The sequence below is a fragment of the Erpetoichthys calabaricus genome, chromosome 8 (genome assembly GCF_900747795.2).
Source record: "Erpetoichthys calabaricus chromosome 8, fErpCal1.3, whole genome shotgun sequence".
In the NCBI taxonomy this organism is placed as follows: Eukaryota; Metazoa; Chordata; class Cladistia; order Polypteriformes; family Polypteridae; genus Erpetoichthys; species Erpetoichthys calabaricus.
In genome coordinates this window covers 101,796,933-101,811,262 of record NC_041401.2, presented here as the reverse complement: position 1 = coordinate 101,811,262, position 14,330 = coordinate 101,796,933, and the positions used below count along the sequence as shown (strand labels likewise).

At 36.1% G+C, this 14,330-nt stretch overlaps 1 protein-coding gene across 1 annotated transcript in view; it reads right to left on the bottom strand.

Moving 5' to 3' along the window:
* itgae.2 (integrin, alpha E, tandem duplicate 2) overlaps positions 1 to 14,330 on the bottom strand; it is a 120,785-nt gene that overhangs the window by 97,058 nt on the left and 9,397 nt on the right. Inside the window, exons 5-7 of the mRNA XM_028807184.2 lie at positions 12,142 to 12,253; positions 6,021 to 6,101; positions 3,504 to 3,599 (exon numbers count right to left, since the gene is read on the bottom strand). Of these exons, the coding sequence (XP_028663017.2) occupies positions 3,504 to 3,599; positions 6,021 to 6,101; positions 12,142 to 12,253 (289 nt within the window). The remainder of the gene's footprint in view (positions 1 to 3,503; positions 3,600 to 6,020; positions 6,102 to 12,141; positions 12,254 to 14,330) is intronic.

The following is a 14,330-nucleotide window of genomic DNA, read 5'->3' as shown; positions in this document are numbered from 1 at the left end:
TGAGAGGAGATAATTGAAACAGAACATGGTTTGCAGGTAAATTGATAAAACTAAACAAATACACATAGCAGGCCAGGATAAATTCAAAAAATTAAACAATTAATTTTGAAAAGTGCAAACGAAGAATATAACAAGATTTTTAAAAGGAACAGGAATATTGGGTTTGAAAAAGGCACTGAAGTTAAAGGCATAGTGTTAAATGGCTGAGCCATGAATGAAGACCAGCAGCTTTGTTAAATATCAACATTTAATAAATGGGAAAGGCATGGCCAAGAAAACCTGTAAATGGGAGGAGTGGCTAAATATGTATAAATTGTCACGTCTGATAATAGCCTTAATGTGGCACAGCTTTCAAACAAGCCAAATATACCACATGCGAAAAAAAGGTGGAAAAACTAAAAAGGAGACAAAAATATTTATATAGGATCACCTTTATCAATACCAGATAAAAACAAATTTCCAATAGTTTCTTAATGCAGGAATGCAAAAAGATACTGTTTTTCAGGTCAGTATGGTTAAGTGAGACAGAATCTGAATAAAAGTAACCGCAAATTAATCACAGTGATCACATATTTGTTTCCTTCTCTTTTTCAATTTGATTGTTCTTAAATTCTTGTTCCACCTTTCGTATTGTGGGTTTCACTAAATTCTGAACTTAGAAATCTTGCTTTACCTAGTGATGAGTTCAAAAGTCATATCATTCCTATGATTAGCATACATGCTAAATTTACTTATATTTTTCATGCATTTGTTTTTGGAATATGACTGATGTCATTTCTATGGGCTTTTTTGATAACTGTGCAGAGTCTTAGATTGCATTGACTGCCACTTTCCCCTGCTTGCAGCATTCTGTTTTGCCACTTGATAGTTCTCTGTGGCCCATGTTCCCAATTCTTCCAGTTAGCTGTCTAAAAGCATTCTGTACATTGTGAGATCTCTATCCACTCACACTCTGCAAAACAGGATGTTCCAGTCATGTAAAAAAAAGTAAGTACTGTACGCCTCATGGAAACTGTGGACATTTTCAACGTATTTCATCAGGTGATCTTCATGCAAACAGTGCCAACAGAGAAAGGTGATATACTTGAACAACTGGCACATAAGATTGGCATGATGAATTTATTCTCATAATATAAATTACCACAAATGAAAAATTGTCACGTGAAAGAAGTAACCCTAACCCTAACCCTAAGCCTAACCCCTACATTTATCACCACTTCAAATCCACAAAATTAGAATCACGTGTTCCAGATTAGGTGCCAATGATTAGAACATTCTTAGAGAGTATGAAGGTGGAACGTGCCTTATTTAAACTGCAGATGCTTAGGGTCTGGTGTTCTTCTTACTATTGACATATCTAATGTCATCATGCCAAGATTAGAAGAGCTTTCTAAGGATCTCAGAACAATGCTGTGGATGCCTATGAGTCTGACAAGGGATTTAAATAGATCACCACATTATTTGAATTAAATAATTCCACTGTAAGGAGAATAAACTACAAGTGACATAGATTTCAAATTATTGCGAATTTGTCCAGTTCTAGTCCGTCCAGCAAATTCAGCCCAAGAGCTGACAATTTAATCCTAAAAGAAGTGTCCATGAACACTAAAATGTCATCACAGGATCTGTAGGTTACTCTTGCTGATGTTACAAGTGCAATCAGATAGAGATTGCACAAGTTTAAACTGCATGGAAGGTGTGCCAGGAAAATGTCCTTGCTGTCCAAAAAGAACATTAAATCAAGACTCCACTTTGGCAATGTACATATCGACAAAGACTAGGCCTTCTGGAACAATGTGCTCTGGGCAGATAATTTAAAGAGTTTTTTAGCCACAGAAACAGTCAACAAGGCTGATGCAAACTGAAGACAGCATTTCAGGAGAAGAACCTCATACCGTCTGTGAAGTAACAGTGGTACCTCGGAAAATAAACAATCCATTCCATAAGGCTGGTTGAGTTTCAGTTTGGTCGAGTTTTGAATCGAATTTCTCCATAAGGAATAATGTAAATGGGATTGATCTTTTCCAGACCCTCAAAATGACTGCTTATTTATACCTATATATGTACATAACTACAATAAAAATCATTTTAAAACCACTGAAATCAATGCACAGAAGATATAAACACATATAACAAATAGAAATGACAATTTAACTGCAATATAATTTAATTGCGTCTTTATTTTTCAAAAATGTGCTTGTCGTTGACTTGTCTATCCCTTACTCTTCGGCAAGAGTCAACACACATGAACTACTTTCTTGTTTCATTATTACAGAATTTAATTTTTTAGCTCAATTGTAACAAGTATGAGCTTCCTCTTTACTTTGCTACTCTCACTGCTAACTTTCTTGGGGCCATGGTAAATAAATAATACGTTCACAGAGAACACAGTTTCAGCACATCTTTACAACAGGAGATCTATGGCGATACTGAGGCTGAGTCACAGGCATATACAGCATACAGTATGTAGGCTTTGTCTCAGCTCCTCATGGCCGCACCTTGATCCGTACAAGTTTTAGCTGGATGTTCGTGTTCTGAGTTTTTGTTAGAGGTTGGGGTAAAAAAAAAAAAATCAAATGACATTCGTGTTCCAAGGTTCTACTGCACAGTCATGAAAATGTTCTGTTTGGGGAGTTTGCAGTCATCAAATCAACTATAAATTCTGCATCATATCAAAGTGTGTTTTTGGAGAATGTGAGTCTGAAAGATGAACTTTAACCAGAAATGGACTTTCAAAATGATAAGGATTCAAGGCACACTAGAAACTCTACCAAGAAATGGCTAAAAAAAGAATTTAAAGGTTATAGGCTAGATACAATATGAGTCCTATTGAAATGTTGGGGAGGATATGAAACAGGCAAGTTTCAAAAGCAAGAAAAGCCATAAACATCTTGCAGCTGAAGTTATGCAAAACACCTACACTAAGTCATTTCTGCTAAAGGGGGCAATACGAGCTTCTAAGGTCACAGGGTGTACTTAGTTTTTCCCCAGTAGACCACTGCATATATTGATATTTTTGTTGAATAGATTTTTTAAAAAGTAAATTTCATTGTGTTTTTATTCAAGTATATCACCTTCTTTCTGTAGGTACTGTTAGCATGAAGATCTAATGTTTACCTGTTCAAATATGTTGGAAAAGTCCACAATTTTGATGGGGTGTACTTACTTTTTCACAGGACTGGACACCTTTGTTAATACCCAGTTTTGTGTGTAGTAGTAAATAATACACTGATAAGTGCTAAAAATCCCTTCTTCTACTTTTCCTTTCCTATTCAGACCTTTTATACTCCTTGTGAGTGTAGGTGATCCATGGAGCACTAATGAGGAATGGCTGTGTTGATTGTGCTCACTCTTCTAACCTTATGAAGAAAATCATAGAAATTGTAAAATGATAAAATAGTTGGTGTCAAATACTACATGGTTATTCAGTAATAATAGAGAACTTAGAAAGTTCAAATCAAAACTTTAACTCCATCTAATCATTTGAAAATATTTTAACCAACCTTCATCATCATCATCATCATCTTTAGGCTTGTTTTCTTTATTATTATTATTGTTGTTGTTGTTGTTGATATTTCCTCTGATTTCTATTTCATCAACTGGGAGAAAAAAAAAAAAAAAATATTGTAAAACTTTCACTCTTACACAAAACATATTCATAGAGATCTTAGGTAATCAACCTAACTTTTTCAGTAAAGGACATTTCTCTGCTGACACCACTGTGAAGCGATTTACGTGGCAAACAAAAAGATAAAACAATTGCTGATGACAAGACATATTACATGATAATACAAACCAGGATAAATCAGAGGAGGACAAAATGAGAATCCAGTCTGTAAACTGTCATGCATACATCCATAAAAATCAACCTTCACCTCTTCTGTTGTGTTTTTTAGTCTTTAACAGTAACAAACTTTGTTTCAGCCGCTGATACAGACATTACATTTACGACTTATGACGACAACTGATACTTTGCGGGATGCCCCAATCCCTGGATATAAGCTTTACAGGGGACACATTTACAAGATTATTGAGATTTATAAAGGTAAATTTATTTATATTTAAATTTTATGCATCGAGTTAAAATCTTATTTTTTGAGTTTGGTTTGTTCTCCTGCAGCACTCTATGTGATTCAATTTGTGGTTCAAAAATTAGAAATTTGACTTCTTAATTTTCAAATGTGATATTACTGTTGTTGCACCCTGTGTTGGCTGGGATTGGCTCCAGCAGACCCCCATGACCCTGTAGTTAGGATATAGCTGGTTGGATAATGGATGGATGGATGGATATTACTGTTGTAGGGGGTGCAAACATAAATCAATCAAACATTTTCTAGGGGGGCATAGAAAAGGTTGGGAACCACTAGTCTATGTGAACAAAAACTACTTGGGTTGCCATACAACATCTGATTTAGAGAAACTCCTGCATTATTCAAGTACACTAGAAATGGAATATGGAGGTGAGATTTACTATTACTTTCTTGAAACTCTCACAGAGAAATCATTTCTTACTAAATTAGACTAAAAATATATAAAACTTTTTTTCTGCCTAGCAAAACTATAGTGGTGCAGCAAATGAAAAACATTTTGAGACTTCAGTGTGGATAATGCTGGCAATGTGAATTTTAATAGCATCTTGATTTTAGTCTGAAATGAAAACTGCATCACCTAACAGTTTAAAAAATGATGCATCTCAGCACTGACACACTCTTTAACCCACTCACTCTAAACCCTCAGTTCTTACACAGCTCTTGATATGCCTCTTAGAAATTAACACAAGGGAAGGCAAAATGATTCACAGGACTCTCTACTATGTCATCCACCATTACATTATCTTGCTAATGGACACTGTAATTCAACAGTAAAAAATTATCACAACTCCAAGATGTGGCGTTATTTTTCACAACCTCAAATTGAACCTCAAGCCACATATTCATATATCACTGCAATGCAGGTACAAGGTCAAATTTTACAAAAGAGGAAGTTTAAATGTACTAGGAGAGCACAACAAAAAATGTGAAAGAAATGGGGGTCCTGTGATGAACTGCTGCCTCTTCAGTGCAGTTTCCTCTGTAAATATTTAGTTCAATAAAAAATACTTTGTACGGACTCCCAATGTACATTTTTGGTTTCTAGAGCTGTGGCCATTTTCCTCCTAAAAATGTGCTGGTTAGATTACTGGGAAATTCCAAATTGCACCTGTGAGCCTATGGCCCTGAATTACATTAAGCAGTTTAGGCAATGTTACAGTGTGTTATGTTACAAAAACATGAAAATTAATTTTACATATGCCAGAATGGGAATTATGATTTTGAACTGTGCATTTTGCCAATGATAAAGAAACAAAGAACTATTCTAAACTTGTAAATGCATCTTGTTGTGTTTTGCTTTTAAAATTAAAAAGAAAACATCTGGCATTTTTAATCGTCTTATATATTCACTCAGTCAATGAAGAAAGTTCCTGAAATAAAAGGAGCATTCAATAATAAGCATCATTCATAAAAGATCAGAAAAATGATACGCATATCATACATATAGGGTTCTGAAAACACAATTAATTTCTTTATGTTTTTCAATTGTACGTCTTGTAATATTGTGAGCTACAATAAAATAACAATCAGGTATTCATGCCACATCAAGCTGTGTGATCCATGTTGCTTTCAACTCTATAACATAATTGGTTTCAATTTCTTCTTTATGAAACAGATCTCTGCTAAAAACTGGAAATCCAAATCAAACACTCCCTTAAAAAATGAACAAAAATGAGAAAAACAGTGGCTGGAAATCAGAATTTGTACTAAACGAAGAATAGTCTTAAATTTACAAGACCTTAGATTTGGTCCTTCAACTTGTAATCATTACCCAAAGACTGTCTATGGTGTTAAATATTGCATTTTACTACTGCAAAAGAAATTGAGTTAAAAAGAGATAAAAAAACACAGCAATGTAGCATGATTCATGTTAAGGCCACTTTGTAATCTTTTTATAGATGCTTTAGAAAGTAGTTGAAATTTATTTACCTTTATCAGATATAAATCCGCTTGCACCTGCAATGTCTTTGTTGTTATTATTGTTCGTATTTTTGTTCTGAAGCTCCACAACTACATAGAAATAAAAATACAGAAAATCATTTAGTCTATATTTTATATATCTTAATACTTTGTTTTTACCGACAGTTTATTTTTTTTCAAAGATCACTCTTTAAGTGCTTGCTTTAAGTGAGTTTTTTGTTTTAATCACCTTAATGTCAGCAAAAATACATAAATTAGTATCATGTATTTGTTAAAGAGTGTGAAATGCTTATATCAAAAAATGTACTGTGATCCAGTTTTTTTAATGAAAATATTTAAGCTGCACTTTCCTTTAGTACACCACAGTGTATGTTCTTGTACTTTCATATAATAATCATTAAGGTTAATTATATAAATTTGTTAATATGTATCTGTGAATAATAATTTTTAATAAAGAATTCAACCAAACACTAAGACTAATAAAATCAATACACCCAACTGAACAAAGGTGCGTTTCTCCCCAAAATGATCAATCTTAATGAGTAACGAACAAGATAACGAATGACATGGTAAAGAAGGAGTGAGTTTTATGAGTGTTTCAAAAAAAACCCTTCATTATTCAATTTTTAAACGAATGAGTTTAAAGTACTTCTTTGTTGGGCAGACTGTTGATAACAGGAACATCGATCCAACGTATTTTAATTGTCAAATATATATTATACTGTCACATTGGACATGTCAGTCAGTCAGTCATCAGTCATTGGCCAACCTGCTATATCCTAACACAGGGTCACGGGGGTCTGCTGGAGCCAATCCCAGCCAGCACAGGTGCAAGGCAGGAACAAACCGCGGGCAGGGCGCCAGCCAACCGCTGGCACTGAACAAGTGCAAATGTAAAAAGAAAAAAACAATGGAAACATCAATTAACACGCAAAAAAGAACAACACAAAGAAATTAAAATTTCAACTAATGGCTAAAATTAATTTAATGTAAAAACATGATGGGGCGGCACGGTGGCGCAGTGGGTAGCGCTGCTGCCTCACAGTTGGGAGACCTGGGGACCTGGGTTTGCTTCCCAGGTCCTCCCTGCATGGAGTTTGCATGTTCTCCCTGTGTCTGCGTGGGTTTCCTCCGGGCGCTCCGGTTTCCTCCTACAGTCCAAAGACATGCAGGTTAGGTGGATTGGCGATTCTAAATTGGCCCTAGTGTGTGCTTGGTGTGTGGGTGTGTTTGTGTGTGTCCTGCGGTGGGTTGGTACCCTGCCCGGGATTGGTTCCTGCCTTGTGCCCTGTGTTGGCTGGGATTGGCTCCAGCAGACCCCCGTGACCCTGTGTTCGGATTCAGCGGGTTGGAAAATGGATGGATGGGTGGAAAACATGATGTGGCTTCTTTGCAAAAAATAAAAATGGCAGGCTGTGACTGGGGAATAAAAGCAACACTTCACATCAGAGGAGTTAAAACAACTTATATAAGAATTGACACAAAATGAAGAAGTGTTGTTTTTCCAAGGCTTGTGGAAGCCCCCGAGATCTTGTACTGAACCTGGGACTGCATCTTCCTCCTGCCCAGAGTGCACCCTGCAATAGTATGTGTGTGCGTTGGTGTGCAGCATTACAGCTCTTCCCAGCCACCAGTGATGTGCAATGAATAAACTAACTAGTTCTTCTGTGCTTGTCTTGAACATGAATGAACGTACTGGTACAATGACATTAAAGAACAAATCTTTTCGAGGCATTCACAGTGCATGCTACGTTTTATATTGCATTCCTCGACAGTCCAGAGCTATCATCTTAACTACACTTAAATGGCTACTGTCGTCAGAAAACAGCCTGTTAGTAAACTGTTTCAGCAAAGCGGTCATGATGACATCAAGCACCTCCCATTGATCGGTTCACTGTGACTGAGTGACTATAACTGTCTCAGTACACTGACTGATTGAATGAACCAGTATACCCCTACTGATCTGGAGAACCATTGCAAGTTCGTTCACAAACTGCAAACAAGAGCAATACTGAACTAGTTCACCGAAAGAATCAGTTCAAGTACTAAACAGAGCAACAAACTGCAGACAAAAGACTCGCTACACTACACTAAATCTCGGTTCAGTTCACTGATTATATATTTTTGGGAGATTGGATCAGAAAGTACAGTATGGGATATAGAAGAAGGAAATTGCAGGAGATTAATCCAAAACTGAAATCAATTTTATTTAGTCATAAAAGATGTAAGCACTCACATGTTACGTTTCTTTCGATATCTAGGCTATGAAAAGGTTTGCTTATTTAATTAATATTATGTGTGAATTATTTATTTTGTTGCTGACTTTTTATATTGTTTATATTGTTTGGTGGTTATTACAGTTACAGGTTTGTAGATTTTAAACAATGTAGCTTGTTGTTTTTTTGAAGTGAATGAATCAGTGATTCAAAGATTCAAATCATTTTGGTGAACTGAATGAAATGAATCAAATCACTAAAAAGAATTGATTTGCACATCACTACCAGTTTGGTGATTCAACACTGGAGTTGCAAGGTATTCGTGAAAAGGATACCCACTGTCGCCAAGTAACCAGTCACCAGCAAACGCACCATCCTTTGCCATCTAGTACACTACAGAGTTGGACTGGATATAATCATCATTTGTCCACCCAGGCTGCTTGGCTTCAAAGTCTGTAAAAGTTCCTGATGATTGGTTGCCTGGATATTTAACACCAAGAACTCCAATCAACAGATACATTTGGGATTCAAGAGACTGAGATTGTGAATATGGATGAGCGTTCTATTCACTGCACCTTCAATGCGGTATTCCTGTAATGGAGTGAAAACTAATTTTAGTGTCATGCAAGGCAGTGTATTATTATTGTCTTCTTATATAATACTAGGGGGCTTCGCCCCCTGCTTGCTTCGTCCAACCCCTGTGTTTGGTTAATCGAACATACAATTTAAAATTTTTTTTTTCTTTGAAATTGTTTCAATTTCATTATTTGCACTTTTACTTTAAAGCTTCATTAAAAACAATATTTTTTGGAGACACATTGTGACAATGCAACGTATAACTGCCCGTGAGTGAATATTGTTTCTGTTTCTCTAATAAATAATCCGACTTTTTCTAATGGTTGTCCCTGTGATTTGTTAATTGTCATAGCAAAAGCTATTCTCACGGTAAACTGTAAACATTTTAATACGAATGGCATATCACAATCTCCTTTGGTGTCTAATGTTATTCGCGGAATATACTGGATATATCACCTTTCTTGTCGCCTGTTAAAATTTGCATCGCTTCTCCGTCATCATAAATATACACCTGACCGAACTGTGTATTCTTTGAAATTAAACTTGTCGTTGCTTTAACTGTTGTGGGACCACAGATTCTTATAGCATATGGTCCATTATTGTGTAAATGCACGTTTTGTGCATTGAATGATGCGAAGGCGAAAAGACTTTGTTTTCTACTCTTCGCCTTTTACTTCTGACCTCGATTTGTCCTGCTATTTTTTCAATTACACCTGGTTCTGATGATTAATTACCTTTTGTTTGCGCTAATGCGATCTTTACTATCTTTTTTTTGATACTGTAGCGACTGACGTAATAAAGCGTCACAAAAGTTTTGCTTGAACAATCGCCGACTTCGTAACCCCAAACACGACTGTCTAGCACCCTCTCCAACCCCTCCTCCTCCGGGTCTCGCCTCCCCCTTACCGTATCAATCAGTACCCCGCTATCAGTCTTCTGTGCTGTATTCCACCCCCCTCAATCGGACCTATCAGTCACTTAAAACAAAAAAGGCTTCAACCTGGCTGGGATGCTACAATACTTTCGAATTGTACTGCTTTCATATTCTGTACCTTTCTGTGCATGTGTATCGTGCCATCGTTTGTTTGAGCCTTTCGAATTCCACTGCTTTCATAATCTCTTATCTGCCTTTTTTTCTCTCCAACGCTTTTGGGTCTATTTTCTCCGCGCTGCTCTTTCATCATTGCGTTGTTTCATCTAGAACGTATTGTCCTTATACGCTTTATATGTGGTGAGAGCACATGATCTGTGCGTGCTACGGATTTACAATTTAAAGAGATTGTTATTTTCATGGGAATTGTTACATATGCATTATTTTCACTTTTATGTTAAAAACGTTTGTAAAAACAATACTTGTCCTTTATTTCCGGCCCTGTGCATGGTTACATCTCTTTCTCGCAAGATGTATAACGCTGCTCGCGTTGTGAAGGGGGGGGGGGGGGGGGGCAGCTGGCTGAACGCACGCTAAGGATATGCCATCGGATCATCAGCTGTTTTTCTGCTGCTGACGAGCTGCCTGTTCTGCTTGTCACAAGTCGTTGTTTTAAGAGCTGGGAGCACATGCTGTGTGTCTGCCAAAAGCAATCCAACAACTGCTTGGTTAGATGTCTGTGGACTTGTTTTAAATGATGGCTCACTGCCTTATCTCGCGTGACGTTGTAAAGACAATAATTGTCCTTTACTTCTGGCCCGGGGCGTGGTTAAATCTCTTTCTTCATGTCTTGCAAGAATCTCATGTTCTGTATCCCTGCGAGACGCTCCATGGCCATTCTCTTTCGTATCACAGGTCTTTTATTTGTCTTCCATGATGATCATGTATCGTCTCCTAGTCATTCCATCCCACAGGATTTTCTTTTATAATAGAGAGATGCTACCGTGGCTGTCCGTTTGTCTGTCTAGGATTTAAAATCACCTGTAGCTCGCAAACCACTTGACCTATTGACCTGAAATTTGGTACACATATACTACGTGACCTCTACTGTTTGCTTTTGGAGTGATGATTTTTATTACTGTTTTAATTTAATTTTATTGTAGAAACAACTCTCAACAGCGGGTAGCAGGGCGGCCATGCGGCGCATGTGTACGGGAGCTGTTCTCATCTCTACCACCTTCGCCGTCACTTCCCCTACCTCTTCATATCTTAAATCATTCTTCAGGAAGACTGAACACTTAAGTGCCAGCTTAAGTGAAAAATTAAGAAAAATGTACTTTTGTAAAAAAATTATCTATGTGTATGGAATGATTACAATAAAATCAATAAAATTAAAAAAAAAAGAAAAACGTACTAAGTAATTGCAACACAAACACTGACTTAATAGGTTTTAACTCAAAAAGATGCCTAACGGAAGAAGAGAAGAAGCGGGCTGCTATGGTGGAGAAAAGAAGAGCTGCTCAGGAAGCAGCAAGTACATCAACCTCTGAGAAAATGAATGCTAAACGTTCAGAGAAAGAGGATGAAAACTATGAATGCTCAAGTCAAGTGTATTCACTGCATGTTATCTTGCAGTCCGCTGTTACTGGTTATTATTATAATTATGTTGTCCATATATGAGATTCAGAGTATTTTTTGTGTTTCATTTAGGATGAACTCTGTTTCTCTGTGAATTGCAGACAAGTATGAAGTCCAAATAAAGATTAACGAAAAAATAACAAATGGGTTCACATATCTCGTTAATTTATAAATGATGATTTATGATTAAGTATTGCTTTAGTTCTGAAGTGTTTCGGAAAACACTCTTTAATTAATGACTAACCTTAAGTACGAAATAACAACGTTTTTAGTGTTATGAAGCTTTTGAAAAACGGACCCCAGGTCAGTTATACAGTACATTAAGCCATGCAAAGAAAAAAAATAGTAAACAAATTAGATAACAGAACAATGGATATAATTATGACTTATTCATCTAATCTCACTGGCACTGTATTGCTGGAAACTGAAATGTCCTTTTCGGTTTGTTGTGTTTGATATAAGTAGCAACATTGTTTAATATCTGGAAATGGTACTTTCACTTTCTACATTTTTAATTATTTTAACAATGACTATGTGTAATGAAACAGACATTTGACAAATAAATACATATAAGCTACCAAAAAAGATAGATATACTTGCATTATACAGGCTTGTTTAATCCTCTTATTTAACTAAAAACAAGTAATATACACTGCAATGTGCGCACTTTGTATTAAAACACACTGCACTTACTAAATGTATTATTTTCATGTCATGCAATAATTGAACATATATAGATAAAAAATTATTATAACAAAGCAAAAATATTATGCTATTTTTGTTCAGATATTTAACTGATCAAAATTAACTGATTGAAATTCATCAGTACCTAGAGGTTCAGGTACCACTTTCTGTTTCTTTTTAAAGTCATCCCAAAGAATTGTGCAAATACCATTGATATTTTCATTGATTTTTTTACGTCTCTTGTGTTGCTGACAAACCTAGAGACAAAAAATAAGAACAGAATTATATTAACAGAAAAATTTCCAAATAAGCCCTCAGGCTTTCAGAATTAGTTCAGTTTAGAAATTGAGCGGATGCCTTGAATTAAAAAGAGCCTTTTCTAATACCAAATGTTATTTAAGATTACGTTTAAAAAAATGGAGGAGAAGAGGGGAGGTCACACTGCAAATCTAATTCTATATAGACATAGACACCAATTAAAATTTTGATGGGTGATAGCAAACCTAAAAAAATACAAAGAGGTTGGAAACAAAGCAGAGAATTGATAAAAATTGAAAAACAAGTTAGAAGTGGACCTCAGTAATTAGAACATTCTACACAAATGAAACATCATAAAAGTCAGTAAGTGTCAAAATACCTCGACATTCCCAAGGGGAAGTAAGGAATGTGTTTCCATCAATAGTAAGTGTGACATTATAGAAGATGAGAGCTGTACTTATGTCAAACTGGACATCAAATATGTGACACCACTGAGGTACAAATTCAGTTAAGGGTCTAGATTTAAACATGAAACTTCAATTTCAAGGAAATAAAAAGGAGAACAAAGGAGATCTGGGTGAGATGATACTAAGTTCAATGAAAAACTATAGGAAGATTGATTGATAAGCAAAGGTCCAACCAACTCCAAATCAGCTGAAGGGCAAACATGCAGAAATAATTCCAAGTTTGGCAAGAACACCCGTCCTTTCAAAGTGTCATGTTTAATGGAGGATCATTTACTGCACCAAAGAAAGAGATCTAAGTTGAGAATGATATTTTGTAGAGGATTAGGGAGGAATAATTGAACAGTGCTGGAATATGTCAGTCACTCATTTTCCAACCCACTATATCCAAACACAGGGTCACGGGGGTCTGCTGGAGCCAATCCAAGCCAGCACAGGGCGCAAGGCAGGAACAAACTCCAGGTAGGGTGCTAGCCCACCGCAGGGCACACACACACACACACACACACACCAAGCACACACTAGAGACAATTTAGAATCACCAATGCACCTAACCTGCATGTTTTTGGACTGTGGGAGGAAACCAGACCACCCAGAGGAAACCCACACAGACACGGAGAGAACATGCAAACTCCACGCAGGGAGGACCGGAAAGCGAACCAGAGGTCTCCTTATTGCGAGGCAGCAGCACTACCACTGTGCCACCATGCCACCCTGGAATATGTTTATTATGATAAATGCTCATCTGGAGCGAAAATATACTGGAAGGAAGAACGTTGAAGAAAGAGAAGCCTTAATGCTTGTAAACATACAACAGTACTTGAATGTAACAATGTCTTTAAGAGACACTACGGTGGTCAGTGCGCAGATATTTAATCATACCAGCTAGGTAGCAATGGAGTGAAAATGGACTGAACACAAACAAGATTTAAAACAAGAAGAGAAGAATTTGACAAATTAATTATGCATACTGCCAGATTATCAAAAGAACTGAACAAACTAAGAATGAGAAGAAGATATACTGTCATTTTATAATGGGTGTCTTGAATGGCAAGAGGAGTGATCAAGTCAAAATTATGAAAAGCTCAGATTAAAAAATAACGATGATACTAGATGGTCATATCTGGCACCCGTATGAATCTGAAAGTTTGGTGAGGTAGAAGGACTGATAAAGATTAACTATATGGAGTAAATGTACAGCATCTTGAATATGTTGATAAATTATCTAAGGCTAACAATAATCCTGAGCTAAAATATAAATAAACTGTCTTTGGCTTTATGGTACAAAATAATTTAGTTGAATATGATGTTAATAATATACTGATATACCAAAATTTTCCATTTCATAATTGGATCAGCAGGTCAAACCTGTCTTACGACCCAACTGTACCCTTTTTATACATTATTATTTTTCTATTTTAAATCATTCATCAAGACCAGTCAGTATAGGAAAAATGCAAGAGTCTGTGATTTTTTTTTTGTGTTAATTTTAAGTAACTGATTTATAATGAAAACTTAAATAAACAGGGAAAATGAGTCTCAAGTTTATAGGCCTACTCTCTAATAGTTAAGACAGAATTATGAAAATAGCTTATATAGTTAATATCAAAAT